This window comes from Panthera onca, chromosome E1 (assembly GCF_046562875.1).
Source record: "Panthera onca isolate mPanOnc1 chromosome E1, mPanOnc1 haplotype 2, whole genome shotgun sequence".
NCBI lineage: Eukaryota > Metazoa > Chordata > Mammalia > Carnivora > Felidae > Panthera > Panthera onca.
In genome coordinates this window covers 1,526,208-1,539,496 of record NC_138352.1, presented here as the reverse complement: position 1 = coordinate 1,539,496, position 13,289 = coordinate 1,526,208, and the positions used below count along the sequence as shown (strand labels likewise).

The 13,289-nt window shown below is 48.3% G+C and overlaps 1 protein-coding gene across 6 annotated transcripts in view; it reads left to right on the top strand.

The window, feature by feature from the left end:
• The window catches only part of TEX2 (testis expressed 2), a 104,505-nt gene that overhangs the window by 75,283 nt on the left and 15,933 nt on the right, over positions 1-13,289 (top strand). For all 6 annotated transcript variants that reach the window (XM_060645699.3, XM_060645693.3, XM_060645694.3 and 3 more), the window contains 2 exons: positions 2,172-2,318; positions 6,509-6,608. In XM_060645699.3, the coding sequence (XP_060501682.2) occupies positions 2,172-2,318; positions 6,509-6,608 (247 nt within the window). The remainder of the gene's footprint in view (positions 1-2,171; positions 2,319-6,508; positions 6,609-13,289) is intronic.

Here is a 13,289-nt window from a genome sequence, read left to right as displayed (position 1 = left end):
AGTCTCCCCTTAGGTGCGATAACATTAGATTAAAAACCACAAGCAAACTCCCAGACCCCCAAAGAGAGAGACGGCATCTGCTCTGACAAGACTAGTGGACAGGTGGGTGCCACTCAGTCCACTAGGCCCTGTACAAGCTCAGTGACTGGTTCCCCTGCCTCGGACCCTCAGAAGTCCAGGCTTCAGAAAAGTCCATGTAGGTACATGCCACAGGCCTTTGGGGTACTCACAAGTCATCAGATCTCCAAGCGTCAGGTCCACGAGCACCAGGCCACCTGGGTACAGTCCCCCTGGCCAAGGCACACAGCTGTGATGTGGGCAGTCACAGCTGCCCGCCACAGACAGCGCCGGCATGAGCACACACACACTAAAAGTGTGAAGAGGGCGAGGGCGTCTAACGTGCGTTATGGCCGCAGACAGCCCATAAGGTCAGAGCAGATGCATTTGTACAAACCGTAGAGGGAAGAGGGAAGAGGGAAGAGAAAGGGTGAACAACTCGCTGATTTCTGTGTTTCTTTGCTTTCCAAGGCAAATTGTTTCTGTAAGGCCGTAGTCTAATTAGAGACCTCAGCATAAGGAAATGTCTTGTCCCACCAGGTTTCAGTCACACCACCTTCCTCCCTCGGGACAGAGCAGGTGGAGATCAGGGAGAAGGAGGCTCTGAGTCAGGCTGTGCTGATAAATGAGGGGCCTCAGGCAGGACACTGAATGGTTCCAAGTCCGTTTCCTCATCCCTAAAATAGAAGTAAGGGTTCCATGTTTCTGGGGCATCGTAGGGCATAAATGAGGGAGCCTGAGAAACAGTCTTATCACGGGGCCTGGCGCAGGGTCAGGGGGCAGCAACAGTGACCACGGTGGTGGTCAGCAAGCATAACCTGCACTGCCAGGTACCCTGCCACACCCTACCTGGCCCTCTCCGCGCCAGGGTCCGTCATCTGATGATTAGCCTTGGAAACCGGAAACTAACTCAAATTTGTCCTTCTCCCGCCTTACACGCTGGCCATGCTAGATGTTTAAGACAGGTTGTACCGAGTGGAGGTGAGACCCAGGGTATCTCACTGGGCTGACTTGGGGAGAAGAGCTGTAGGAATTACACAGAATTCTCGAGAGCGAGCTCTCTCTAATCCAGGGCTGTGGTTCTCAACCTCACCTGTTCAGGACATCAATGAGAGAGCTTCTGAAAATTCTGATACCCGCTTAAATGAGTATCTCTGCTGGGGCGCCTGGGTGGCTTGGTCGGTTAAGCGTCCGACTTCGGCTCAGGTCATGATCTCACGGTCCGTGAGTTCGAGCCCCGCATCGGGCTCTGTGCTGACAGCTCAGAGCCTGGAGCCTGTTTCAGATTCTGTGTCTCCCTCTCTCTGACCCTCCCCCGTTCATGCTCTGTCTCTTTCTTCTTCAAAAATAAATTTCAGGGGCGCCTGGGTGGCTCAGTTGGTTAAGCAGCCAACTTCGGCTCAGGTCATGATCTCGCGGTCCGTGAGTTCAAGCCCCGCATCGGGCTCTGTGCTGACAGCTCAGAGCCTGGAGCCTGTTTTAGATTCTGTGTCTCCCTCTCTCTGACCCTCCCCTGTTCATGCTCTGTCTCTCTCTGTCTCAAAAATAAATAAACGTTAAAAAAAAAAAAAATTTAAAATGAGTATCTCTGGGTATAGGGCCCAGTGTAAGCACCCTCCCTGCCTCTCTCTCGCCCGAGAGGGCTGTGGGTTCACAAAAACCTGGCTGACTATAGGAGTCCTGGGCATGGGACGTTTTCGGGCTGCTTTGTGAGGACCAGCCTCATGGTTATATGTCCAGGAAGCCTCAGCTGGAAGAGATAGGCAGACATTTAATCAGAGATGTCATTAGTCAAAAGTGGGTACCAAGGTAATTTGGGAGGCAGGACAATCTGGTTGAACTGATTGTATGAAATATTAGCTGGTTCACAGGATGACTGGTAGTAGTAGAAGAAAACAGACAAAGAGGAGTTTTTATCTGCAATGGTGGCTTTTGTTTCTCCTTTTTTCTATTCACTGACATAATGTGAGACTTGTAATTTATAGGAAAGAAATACAACCCCCGTGGTCGCCCATCTCTATAGGAAGGGAACCTTCAGTGACTTTGTAAAAATAAGCACCTGTCTTGTTCTCCAGTTGCTTTCCAGCTAATTTCGGTTCCTTTTCTTTTGCCAGTTGCCAGAGGCTCCACCCTCGGAGGAGGAAGAACAGGAAGCCTGGGTGAATGCCTTGCTTGGAAGAATGTTTTGGGACTTCTTAGGAGAGAAATATTGGTCTGATCTGGTGTCTAAGAAAATCCAAATGAAACTCAGCAAAATAAAGGTATCGTTTTCCCCACAAGAGGCTTCCAGTTTTCATACTTCTTAATTTGGAAGTTTTGTATCATTATATCGTAAGTGAAAAATAATTTGGCTTAAAGCATATAACATATGAGAACAACAGCTGTGACCTTGGCCCTATGACTAACCATACCTGGGGACTTAATGAATGTTCCTGTTTACACTTTCCTTTTTGTTGCCCACATTGTTATCTATTTTAGGTGATAGTCCAGAATCTGATGTGGGAAAATGTGAGCTTTTGTAGCTGGTTTGTCGTGTAGACCACTGCTATCCTTCAATTAGTAAGGAACTTAAATTGTATTCCTGGAGCCCGCCTAGTCTCACCGTCTAGGGGCCGTGCCATCCCTTGCTGAGAAAAGTGCCAGACTACAAACCTCTTTCCCAAGTCGCGCTGCCTCTCCAGGCCGGGAAAGTTAGCATGGAACTCTAAGTGTGTCTGGGTTTGACCTTTACTTCTGGCCAGATGGTATTTTATTTTGGGCTCTCTCTTTGCTGAAAAAAACCAGTCCTGGTGCTGATCAAGGACCCACTTGGAAGCAATTTTAAACTGCATAAATATTACTCACGAGTGCCACTAAACGAGTAACTTGGTACCACCTCTGCCAACCCAGAGACCTTGTTTAGGTTACTTAGAAGTAAGTTTTTGACCAAGCGAAGACCCAGCCAAGGAAGAGTCACTTCGGTCCCCAAATCGTCACTGAGAAGTTGCACAGTCAGCAGCTTAAATCAGTGGATCTTTCTGGGTCATAGATACCTTTGAGACGCAGAAATGAATGGATTCTTTCCATAGAAAAATGCATAGTGATGCAGAATTTTGACCATGACTTCAGAGAGTTCAAGGACTCCAGGTTAGGAAACGGTGAGCTAAGGTAAAATTGCATTAGAAGGAAAATGTGGGCATGGAGAAGCTTCGATGTGACTTTTCATCTTTCCTTTGGGTGACAGACCAAGCCCTGGGTGACAGATCAAGCCCTGGCAGGCTGTGTGTGCCAGCCGGAGGCCAGTGTCCTCTCTTCCCTAACCCCTGATGAAGAGGAGAGGCTGCCTTTGAGCTGCAAGAGTGGATTTCGAGGCAGAATTCGGGGCAGGGATTTGGGGGGGCTCAGTTGACACAGGCCAGCTGTTGTTTTTCAGGTAGATTGAGGGTTGAAACCGCTCTGCCAGCCGGGTCCAAGAGGAGGGCAGGAAGTGGCGGTAACCCTCCCGTGTTTGTAAACAGGCAGCCGCGCTGGAGCTCACTCAACCTCTTCCCTCTTTCTGGAGAATGGTGGAGAGCTTGAGTTCCTGGGTCAAGACACGCAAGCGGGGCCGACACTCCTCTTTTCCCAAAGGCCCTTCCCCGAGCGTGGAGGCCGGGGTCCCTGGCATGGGAGGCAGAGAGCGGGGCATACCTCAGCTCCAGACAGGACACTGTGCCCCCTGTTACACACATTCGCTTCTCTCGGGTGCTGGAAGTCCATGGAACCTCTGCCCTCCTGGTGGAGATCGGTGGGCTCTCTCATCCCAGAGGAAGTTGAGGGAAAGTCCTTGTCGTTTTCATCTTCTCCCCCTGCTGGTCATGGGCTTTTTCAGTTTACAGACTTAAAGCTGCCTTTTGTGTTGTGAGGTCAGAAGCGCTAGAAGGTTAGGATGGAGAAAAGTGGCCTAGATTCAGTAGTACCAGCCGTTCAGAGGCAGGGGCTGCGCCCCCTCCATTGCCAGCCTCGGCACCTCCACCCGGACCTGAGCTGCTCCCCCCTGCAGACCAGAGGACACCCTGGATGTGATGGAATAAACAGAAGTAGGATAGTACTCCAATTCTGAACCTCCTACCACCCTTGCCAAGAGAAGTCTTACTATCACCAGTATCCAGATATCCCGGGAAGGACTAAACCTGGTAGCGAGTGTTGGTGAACGGCCGGTACAAGAGCCCGCACAGCTGTCTGCTGTGACAAAGATCTCCCCTGTCTCCTGCTTTCCCCTGAAGGCCTGACATGTGGAGAACTCTTTGATGTCCTTGCCCTGCAGTCTCAGTTTGTCACCCTCCCATGTGAGAGTGACTCATGTTGTGAAAGAGCAGCCCTGTGTGTGGATCTGGTGCCCAGTGATGGTTTAAAGCAAGCTGACTTTCTGCCCCAACAAGCAAGTACATTCTTGGCCCCAGCCGGCCCCTCCCAACACCGCCATGGGGCCTCAGTCCATCATGGGCCTCTTGTGCCCCCGGTCAGCGAATGTTGTTGTCGCAGACAACTTCCAGCGTTCCCCCCACCAACCTGAGAATGTTCCATACACCTGGATGTCCAGCTGGGTTTACTCGGGAGGGTAAAGAACATGCAGTGGGTTCTTACCTCACGGTGGTGCCTTTGGGTGGGAAGAAGAGAGTTTCTGGTTGAAAAGAGCAGAAGGAGTGACTTTTCCTTGCCTTCCCCTACAGAGTAGGAAGGAGGCTGACCAGGCTAGGGCCTGGACCTGAGAGTTTTGATTCAGATCAATTGTGATTTGGAGGGGGAGGGTGCTTAGAGATGTTCTAGAATCTTGGAGTCGGGCACTCTGGTGAATAAGTAGGAAGCCAGGTCCTGCTGAGTCCCTCCCCGTTCTGCTTACTGGTGATTAGAGCCCAGCTCAGCCCTACCGAGTCTTTCTCAGTCCCCAGTCCCACAGCCCTTCCCTTGTCTTAGGTCTCTCCTCTGCCCTTGTGGGGAACTGCAGGGCACAGGATAGGAGGACTGGGACGTTGGACAGGAGTCTGGGAACTCAGACCATCTCTGCATTCGCTCCCCTTGGTCAGTGTCGGACTGCTGTTCCCACAGAAACGCAGCGTGCCCCTGACTCACTGGGTATTAGAGTGCTGATAATAGACAAAACAGTCTGGGGCAAGGGTGCAAGAATTTGGCTACATCCTTGGCCAAGTAGCGTTCTGTAGGCTGATAGGGAGGCCAACTGCCACATGACATTGATGCCTTGGAAAAAGGTTTTCCGAATACAGCAACCACCAATTCACATGCACGTTTGAGTACTGTCTCTAGTCACATTTTGTCCATCACAGCCATCATAACCTCTCTAAACCTCCCACCCCTGCAGAAAAGCAGAGGTGGAATTCTCCAGTGAATCGTCACCAGAATCGACAACTGAAGAGGTCCAGCCAAAGTAGGCATTAAATCCATGCCTGGCTAAATGCTACCTCGTTTCACAGGAAATGTTTAGCATATATTGAAAAAAAAAAAAAACCACAACAACTCACGATTACATTCTGAGTTTTATAAAATTGTTCTAATGTTTAAATGGAGAAGAACTCAGGAGAATAAGAAAATTCTGGGGGAAAGAAAGGAGAGAGACTTGCCAGATTTTAAAATGCATTATAAAACTACAGTAATAAAAGCAGTTTGATAGTAGTAGGAAAAAAACATGGGGAAGAGTATTGTCAGGGATTTGTCTCCTCCCTCTGCTGAAGGCCACCACTCCTGTCAGACAGGCAACCTCTCCACACAGCCAGGCTGCCCAAGGCCTGGTAATTGCTCCTTGCTCTTGCCCCTACAGGGAGCGGTAACCCTCCCCTACAGGGAGCTGCCAGCCCTGGGTCCTGCCCTGTCCCTTTTGGTTTTCCTACACTGGCCCACACATTATAAACCTTCCCCTGAATCAACTCTCCTCTCAGGTTACTCCCCTTGAGTGTGCTGTTTCTTGCTGGGACTCCCACTAATATAGCATCAGTCGGAATTTGCTCTAAAGAAGATAATCTGAGTACTAATATGCTTAGAAATTCCTACTTTGCCTCAAGATGACAGAATTAACCCATCCATGTTTCTTTCACCTGAATTTGTGTATGTGCATGGATTATTATTATTTTTAACCTGTAGTCCACTCCTCATTTCAGTATAAGACATAAATTAATATTTTTTTCCAATGGCTAGTCAGGTGTCTTACTGAACAACCAATACTTTCCCCAGTAACCTGTAATGCCACCTTCAAATATGAGATTTTCAGTACACTGGAGCCTGTGTTGAGCTGTTTTTTTCCTACCACTATCAAACTGCTTTTATTACTGTAGTTTTATAATGCATTTTAAAATCTGGCAAGTCTCTCTCCTTTCTTTCCCCCAGAATTTTCTTATTCTCGTTCCTTCTGAGAGTATGTTGAGTTCTAACATTGACCGGGTAACTAATGTCTCATTCATTGTTTACTTCTTTCCTCCAGCTCCCCTACTTTATGAATGAACTAACTCTGACGGAACTTGACATGGGGGTGGCTGTGCCAAAAATCCTTCAGGCCTTCAAGCCTTATGTTGATCACCAAGGTAACTCTTAATTGCCTCTAGCAGAGAATCGCCCATTTGTACGGGTGTTAAAATGTCTTAAAATGTCTCCATCACAGCAGATTGAATACCAAAGCTTTGTGTATAGAGGGAGTTTGGGGCCTTTTTAAGAAGCATCTGTCTCATGTCAATTGTCTTTTGTTCTTAACAGTCACAGCTTTCAGCCGATAGGGAATAGATCCTAATTCTTCTAGTCTCTCAGATCCTTGAAGGTCCTCACCCAGCCCAAACATGCCCATGTACCAGTTGGTGGGGCCTGGGCATTTGTGTGACTTAGAAAATAGCCCCTGCCCTGGATGGCTGCAGCCCTTGCGAGGGCTTTCAGCCCTGCTCGCCCCCAACGTGCACCTGCCCCAGCTTTCATCCCTTCCCAGGTGCTGCCATTCTTCATATGTATTCGCACCTTTGCGTTGCCCCAGCTTCTAGGTTGCAGATTCTTTGACCTTCATGTTTCACATCTTGATGTTCCTTCCCACGCCTAGTAGGCGCTCAGTAAGTATTTGAAAAACTGAAGACGCGTTGTCAGCAATATTTTGAGAGTATCTCTCTCTGCTGGGGGAGGGTGCTCAGATTTGATTTTTAAGACATGCTCCTGACACCTTATTTACACCTGCTCTTGTGAGTTGGGGCAGAAAGAATTGATTAGGATGTATAGAGTTTAAATCAAATTATGATGTAAAAGGGGCACCTCGGTGGCTTAGTCATTTGAGCGTCTGCCTCTTGATCTCGGCTTGGGCCTTGATCTCACGGTTGTGGATTTGGGCCCCATGTTGGGCTCTGCACTGGGTGTGGAGCCTACTTAAAAAAAAAAAAAAAAAAAAATGGACATAAAGACTTGTGTGTATTTTGTGTCACGTGATTTTAAAAGAACCATGATGGAGGAGTGCCTGGGTGGCTCAGTTGGTTGAGCATCAGACTTGACTTCAGCTCAAGTCATGATCTCACGGCTCATGAGTTCGAGCCCCGCATCCAGCCCTGTGCTGACAGCTTAGAGCCTGGAGCCGGCTTCGCATTCTGTGTCTCCCTCGCTCTCTGCCCCTCCCCCACTTGCACCCTATCTTTCTTACTCAAAAATAAATAAACATTAAAAACAATAAAAGTTTAAAAAATTAAAAAAAAAATAAAAGAACCGTGATGGAAAATTTAGTACACAGGAATGGGGGGAAATCAGAGGCGCAAGCCAGGTAGGCGAGAATAGTCCATGAACAGGCCGGGAAAATGTCTCCATCGTGGAAGTGTTCGACTTCTTTTCTGTAGTATTCCTTTCCAGATGCACCTCTTTCCACCTAAACCAGATTGACATTATTCCTCAAAGGCACAGGAGCAAGGTGGGGAGAAAATAATTACAACTTTCCGAGGGTGATTATCTGTTTTGAAGTAAATGTTTGGTAAATTTATAGCATCTGTTTTTGTCTCTCTATAGCTGTATCAGATGGCTCTTGAATAGTTTATTTAATGAAATCATTTTCAGTGTTGTATACATTTGATGTGAATACAAAGAGATTTTTTTTTCTAGCCCTACAATTATTACAGTTCTGATGATCTCTTTAGCAATATTTCAGCCTACAGTGAGCCCATATTTCCATGTTTTTAGTATTACATGGATTTCAGAGATAGACCAGAGTGTTATGTACAAGTCCAAAAGTCCACCTAATACCTGCATGTTAAGATCACCTGTAACCCCTTGATCATGTCTACACTTTGGTAAATCTGAGTGTTCCTGGGTTTGGTTAATTTGTGGTTCACAAAGGGTAATTCTAGAAAAGATAATTTGCAAACAACGGTTTAGCTAGAGTTCTTTTAACTACATGTGAAAATTTTAAAGGTACATTATTTGTATGTTGAGCACCTAGCTAGGATCTCTACCTCATCGGTGTATGAGGGCTGCCTGCCTGTCTTCCTCTGGCTCTGGTGGGCTCTGGGCTCCCCTTTGCTCTTGGCTTTGTGAGGAATTGACTAGTAACAGGCTGGTAAATGATCAGCTAACATACACCTCAGGCTTAAAGAAAGTAAATAATACGTGTACGTGCTGTATTTCCTAATGTGTTAGCAGTCTGTTATCTCTGTCCTTTGTTGAATTAATAGAAATTTCCAGCAAGAAAGAAGCAGGGCCACAGCTGGGCTTTGCTGTATCTAAGGAGTGTCCCCGTAGCTTTGAACTCTGCTGCTTCCCAGGGCAGCTTGGTCAGGCTTTGAGTGAAATTCACCAAATGCCTAAGCCTCTTTCCTCTTCCTCTGGAGCAAGACATTTCACTACCCAGATCAAAGCTTTGCCAGTTTTTAATCCATTCGAGGCTCACTTAACTCCTTTCAGGGCAAGCTTTAGACATCTGCCTGCTTATGTAATAAGGAAGGAAATGTTATGAAAGAAAGGAATGATAAAAGACATAAAGCCTTTGGGTTTTAAAAGTTTGATCAAATTAGGTTTTCCCAAGTCTGCAAAGGATGCTTGTGATGATGGTACAACAGACATAAACGTAAAGGAAATGTGCTGTTTTGGATTCCATTGCTCTAAGGGAAACTTCACTTTGAAGGAAATGAAAATCAAGAGTGACTGGCTAAAATGGACTCTGGAAAGCAGAGCTCACCTTCCGGGGAAATACAAGCCCAATGAAGAAGGCTTCCACAGCCCTAAAGATGGGGCACCTTCTGGGGGAATCCCCCACACACCCTTTTCCCCCCCTTTTTTGTTTCCTAACTTACTTGTTGGAGACAATGGCTGGGGGGTGGGGGTGCAGATACTCGGGCCAAGGCTGACTGGATCACTCCGTCCTCAGGATGAGCGATAACGGTGGTTCTGAGCACAGCTCTGGGGCCGGGCTTTGGGATTCACAGCTCCTTGTCCTTGAGCAGTTTCTGTAAACCTCGCTAACCCCTCTCTGAAGTGGGGAGACTGTGACTTGATGGGCTAGGCTGGTCTAGCACTCAGTGAGTTAGTGCATGGAAGGCACCTGGAAGGTGTGATGCCAAGGGAGCGCGGTAAGTGCAGGCTATTATTATTACCATTGATAGTGGTGCCTTCGCTGCTGCTGCTCTGGGAGAGTTTAGAGTGTAGGTGGCTATGGTGCCCAGTTGACCCATTTTACAGGAATACACAGAAAGAAAAAGGCCATCCTCGGCTGTCGTGGCCTTGCCACTAAAAGGAGCAACGTCTGTAGCTCCTCCGAATGAAATCACATGTCGACCACCATCAGCCTGTCTGAGTCCCAGGACACACAGCCAGTTTCTCAGGTTGAATGACCACCTTCCCCAGGGGCATCTTCGCTCCCCATCGTTGCAGGTGGCTGGAAGAGGGGAAGACATGTCCCTTGGAAACTGGCTGTGCACCTGCTGCTTCATCTCTGACCCCTGCACACTCCACACGCACCTCTGACTGAAGGCCACGCGTGGGTCTCCTTTCTTCCTTCAGGCCGCATGGCAGTCAGATGCCCTGGAGGGTCAGAGCAGCACCTGCAGGCATGTCAGTCAATGTCAGGATGAACCGAGGATGTGGGCTCTGACCCCTCAGGCTCACAAATTCATTTAGTCTTCAGGACTTCGGCTGCATGTATTTAAACCTACAAATAGGCACCGAGCGTCCACCACAGACAGAGTGCCATCTATTTCAAGATTCCCAAATAACAATAATAAGCTTTGACAGAAGGTGTTGGAGTCTGTGGCAAGAGTACCGTGTCCCACAGGAACAGAAACCTTGTCTGTTTTCAGAAATGCCTTTGGTCATGACCGGTGGTATCTGCCATCTACGACTTGCCTTCCGGACCTTGACCTTTAGTGCCTGGTGCCTTTATCAGGTGCTGGGACCGAAGTTACTTTGCCACTGAGTATTGCAGAAAACTGGAATCAGAGCCGGTCTGTGACCTGCCCATTCCTTCCACTACGCCCTTGTTAAGAACCTAGAGGAGAGGGGCGCCTGGGTGGCTCAGTCGGTTAAGCATCCGACTCGATTTCAGCTCAGGTCGTGTTCTCACGATTTGTGAGTTCAAGCCCCTGTTTGACTGACAGTGCAGAGCCTGCTTGGAATTCTCCCTCCCCCCCATCCCCCGCCTTTCTCTCTGCCACTTCCCCGCACACACTCGTGCACACTCTCACTCTCTCAAAATAAATTAAGAAGAAGAAGATGCAGGAAAACAGCAGCCCAGAGTTGAGCACAGTGACAGGGCCAGACTGTGGGGCTCAGCACTGACAGGAATGGGCCCACACTTTCTGACCGGATCATGCTGCAGAAAGAAAACTTACTTTTTTGTGGAATTTGGTTGGGATGGAAGAGAGGAGACTGATTCAATCAATCTTGAGAGGCGGAGCAGTTTCCGAGAACAGTTACAGGTAGACAGAGCGGCATCAGTCCTAAGAGACACACCCAGATACAAGGAATGCTGGTTTTCTGTGGTATTTGAGTGAGCAGTATGGCATCAGGAACAAGACAGTCCCTGGTGTGCTTTTCTCAGAACCTGTAACTCCAACGTCTGTTCTTAGTAATATATTATTAAATGTTCCATTTTAAGAAGTTTGTTCTTTGGATGCCAAATGTTGATTCTCAAAGTGGAAACCAACCAGTAACAGTTAAAATCAGCAGGAAACAGAGGAGCAGATGACACAAGGGCCAAGTTCAGGTGAGCGCGGCTTTCGGTTCTTCTAACCCCGCCGAAGGAACGGGTGCCCTGTTTAACCTACTCCAGTGAGACTGATGCCTTTTAGTTACTTTAACAGTGGCGAAACCGTGAGCTGCCGAGAGAAATTACTAGATTTTTTTTTTTTTTAACATTTATTTATTTTTGAGACAGAGAGAGACAGAGCATGAGCAGGGGAGGGGCAGAGAGAGAGGGAGACACAGAATCCAAAGCAGGCTCCAGGCTCTGAGCTGTCAGCACAGAGCCCGACGCGGGGCTCAAACTCACAGACCGTGAGATCATGACCTGAGCCAAAGTCGGACGCTTAACCGACCAAGCCACCCAGGCGCCCCGAGAAATTACTAGATTTATGTGGCCCCAGTGAGACTGTTCCTGTGTCCATGGCGTCTGTCAAATAGAATACCAGGAGGAGGCCAAAGGACCCGTATCGTATTCTAGTTGTCTCTGGTGACACTCACTAAGGCGTGCTTGTCTCCCAGGACACCTCCGGCCAGTCTGCACCAGGTGGCCTTAGGCCGTCTTTGTCCGTCTTCAGGCATAAGGTGCCTGAGGGCAGGGATTCATCTCAGTGGCTTCAGCTCTGACATCTTGCACTGAGAACTCAAGGAACATTTTCAGTGGGGCAGGCTGTGACCTTTGCCTCAGTCTCCTTCTGAGCAGTGGCAATGGTGACTGATCCTTCCCTCATGAAGCTGGAGAGCGGAAAAACAGCCGTCGGAGCTCCTCACAGGTGCTGGCATGAAAACCGACTGAAGTCGTCATTGTCCGTTTTGTTCCCCATGTTGCCGCATCACGTGCCAATGGTACAGGGACTTGTTAGTCATCAGCTACTACTCTTCACATGAGGACCGCTTACGTGGGGGAGGTCTGTTACAGACTGAATGTTTGTGTCCCCTGTCCCGTCCCCCCTCCAACTTCGAATGTTGAAGCCCTAACCTGCAATGTACTGACATTTGGAGGTGGGGCTTTGGGGAGGTGACTGGGTTTAGATGAAGTCCTGAGGGGGAAGGGTCCTCCTGATGGCATCGGTGCCCTTATGAGAAGAGACCAGCCAGCTAGCTTGCTGTCTGTGTCTGCCGTGTGAGGACACAGTGAGAAGGTGGCCTTCTGCGAGCCAGGAAGAGGGCTCTCACTGGGAACTCACTAGGAACTGAATTGGCCAGCACCTTGATCTTGGACTTCCAGCCTCCAGGACGGTGAGAAATAAGTATCTGTCGTTAAGCCAACCCAGTTTATGGCCGTTTGTTATAGCGGCCCAAGCAGGCTAATAGGAGACCCTTTGTTTTCATGGCCTTTCTGGAGAACCTCTCTGTACACTGATTGCCATACTCCTGTTTAAAGGCTTCAGAATTGTCCGGCTCAACGTTTGGTTTTTGTCCTCGAGTGCTAAGAGCAGGCGGTTATAGAGAGCAGCATTTTGTTTTATTTTGTCTTATTATTGTTTTCAATATATGAAATTTATTGTCAGATTGGTTTCCATACAACACCCAGTGCTCATCCCAACAGGTGCCCTCCTCGATGCCCATCACCCATCCTCCCCTCCCACCCCCCATCAACCCTCAATTTGTTCTCAGTTTTTAAGAGTCTCTTACGCTTTGGTAGAGAGGAGCATTTTAAATGAAATGCCTCGCGAAAGGGTCTTAACGTTTGTCCAGAGCACAAAAGAAAGAGCTCTCTGCACCTACATTCATCCGGGCTAGTCGTGTTCAGCTTGGTGAGCATTGAGAGCCCGGTCACGGAGCAGGGCGTGCTCCCATCCTTACATTGTTGACGCAGATTGTCCGCACCGAGAAGACAGCCTTTCTAGTAACTGTTCATTTCATCTTTCACTCATACTGGCAGGAGCATCCTGACTCACCCATTATGTAACCGTGTGGTCTCAGCTCCAGGTTGTGTGAGCTCCAGGCTTTTCAGGATGCTTTTTGGCTTGCTGAATCATTGTCACAGAAGAAGATTTTTCTTTGCACCTAATGCTAAAATAGTCTTCCCCTCATCTAAATGCAAGCATGTCATATTAAAGTAATCTGTTGGAATG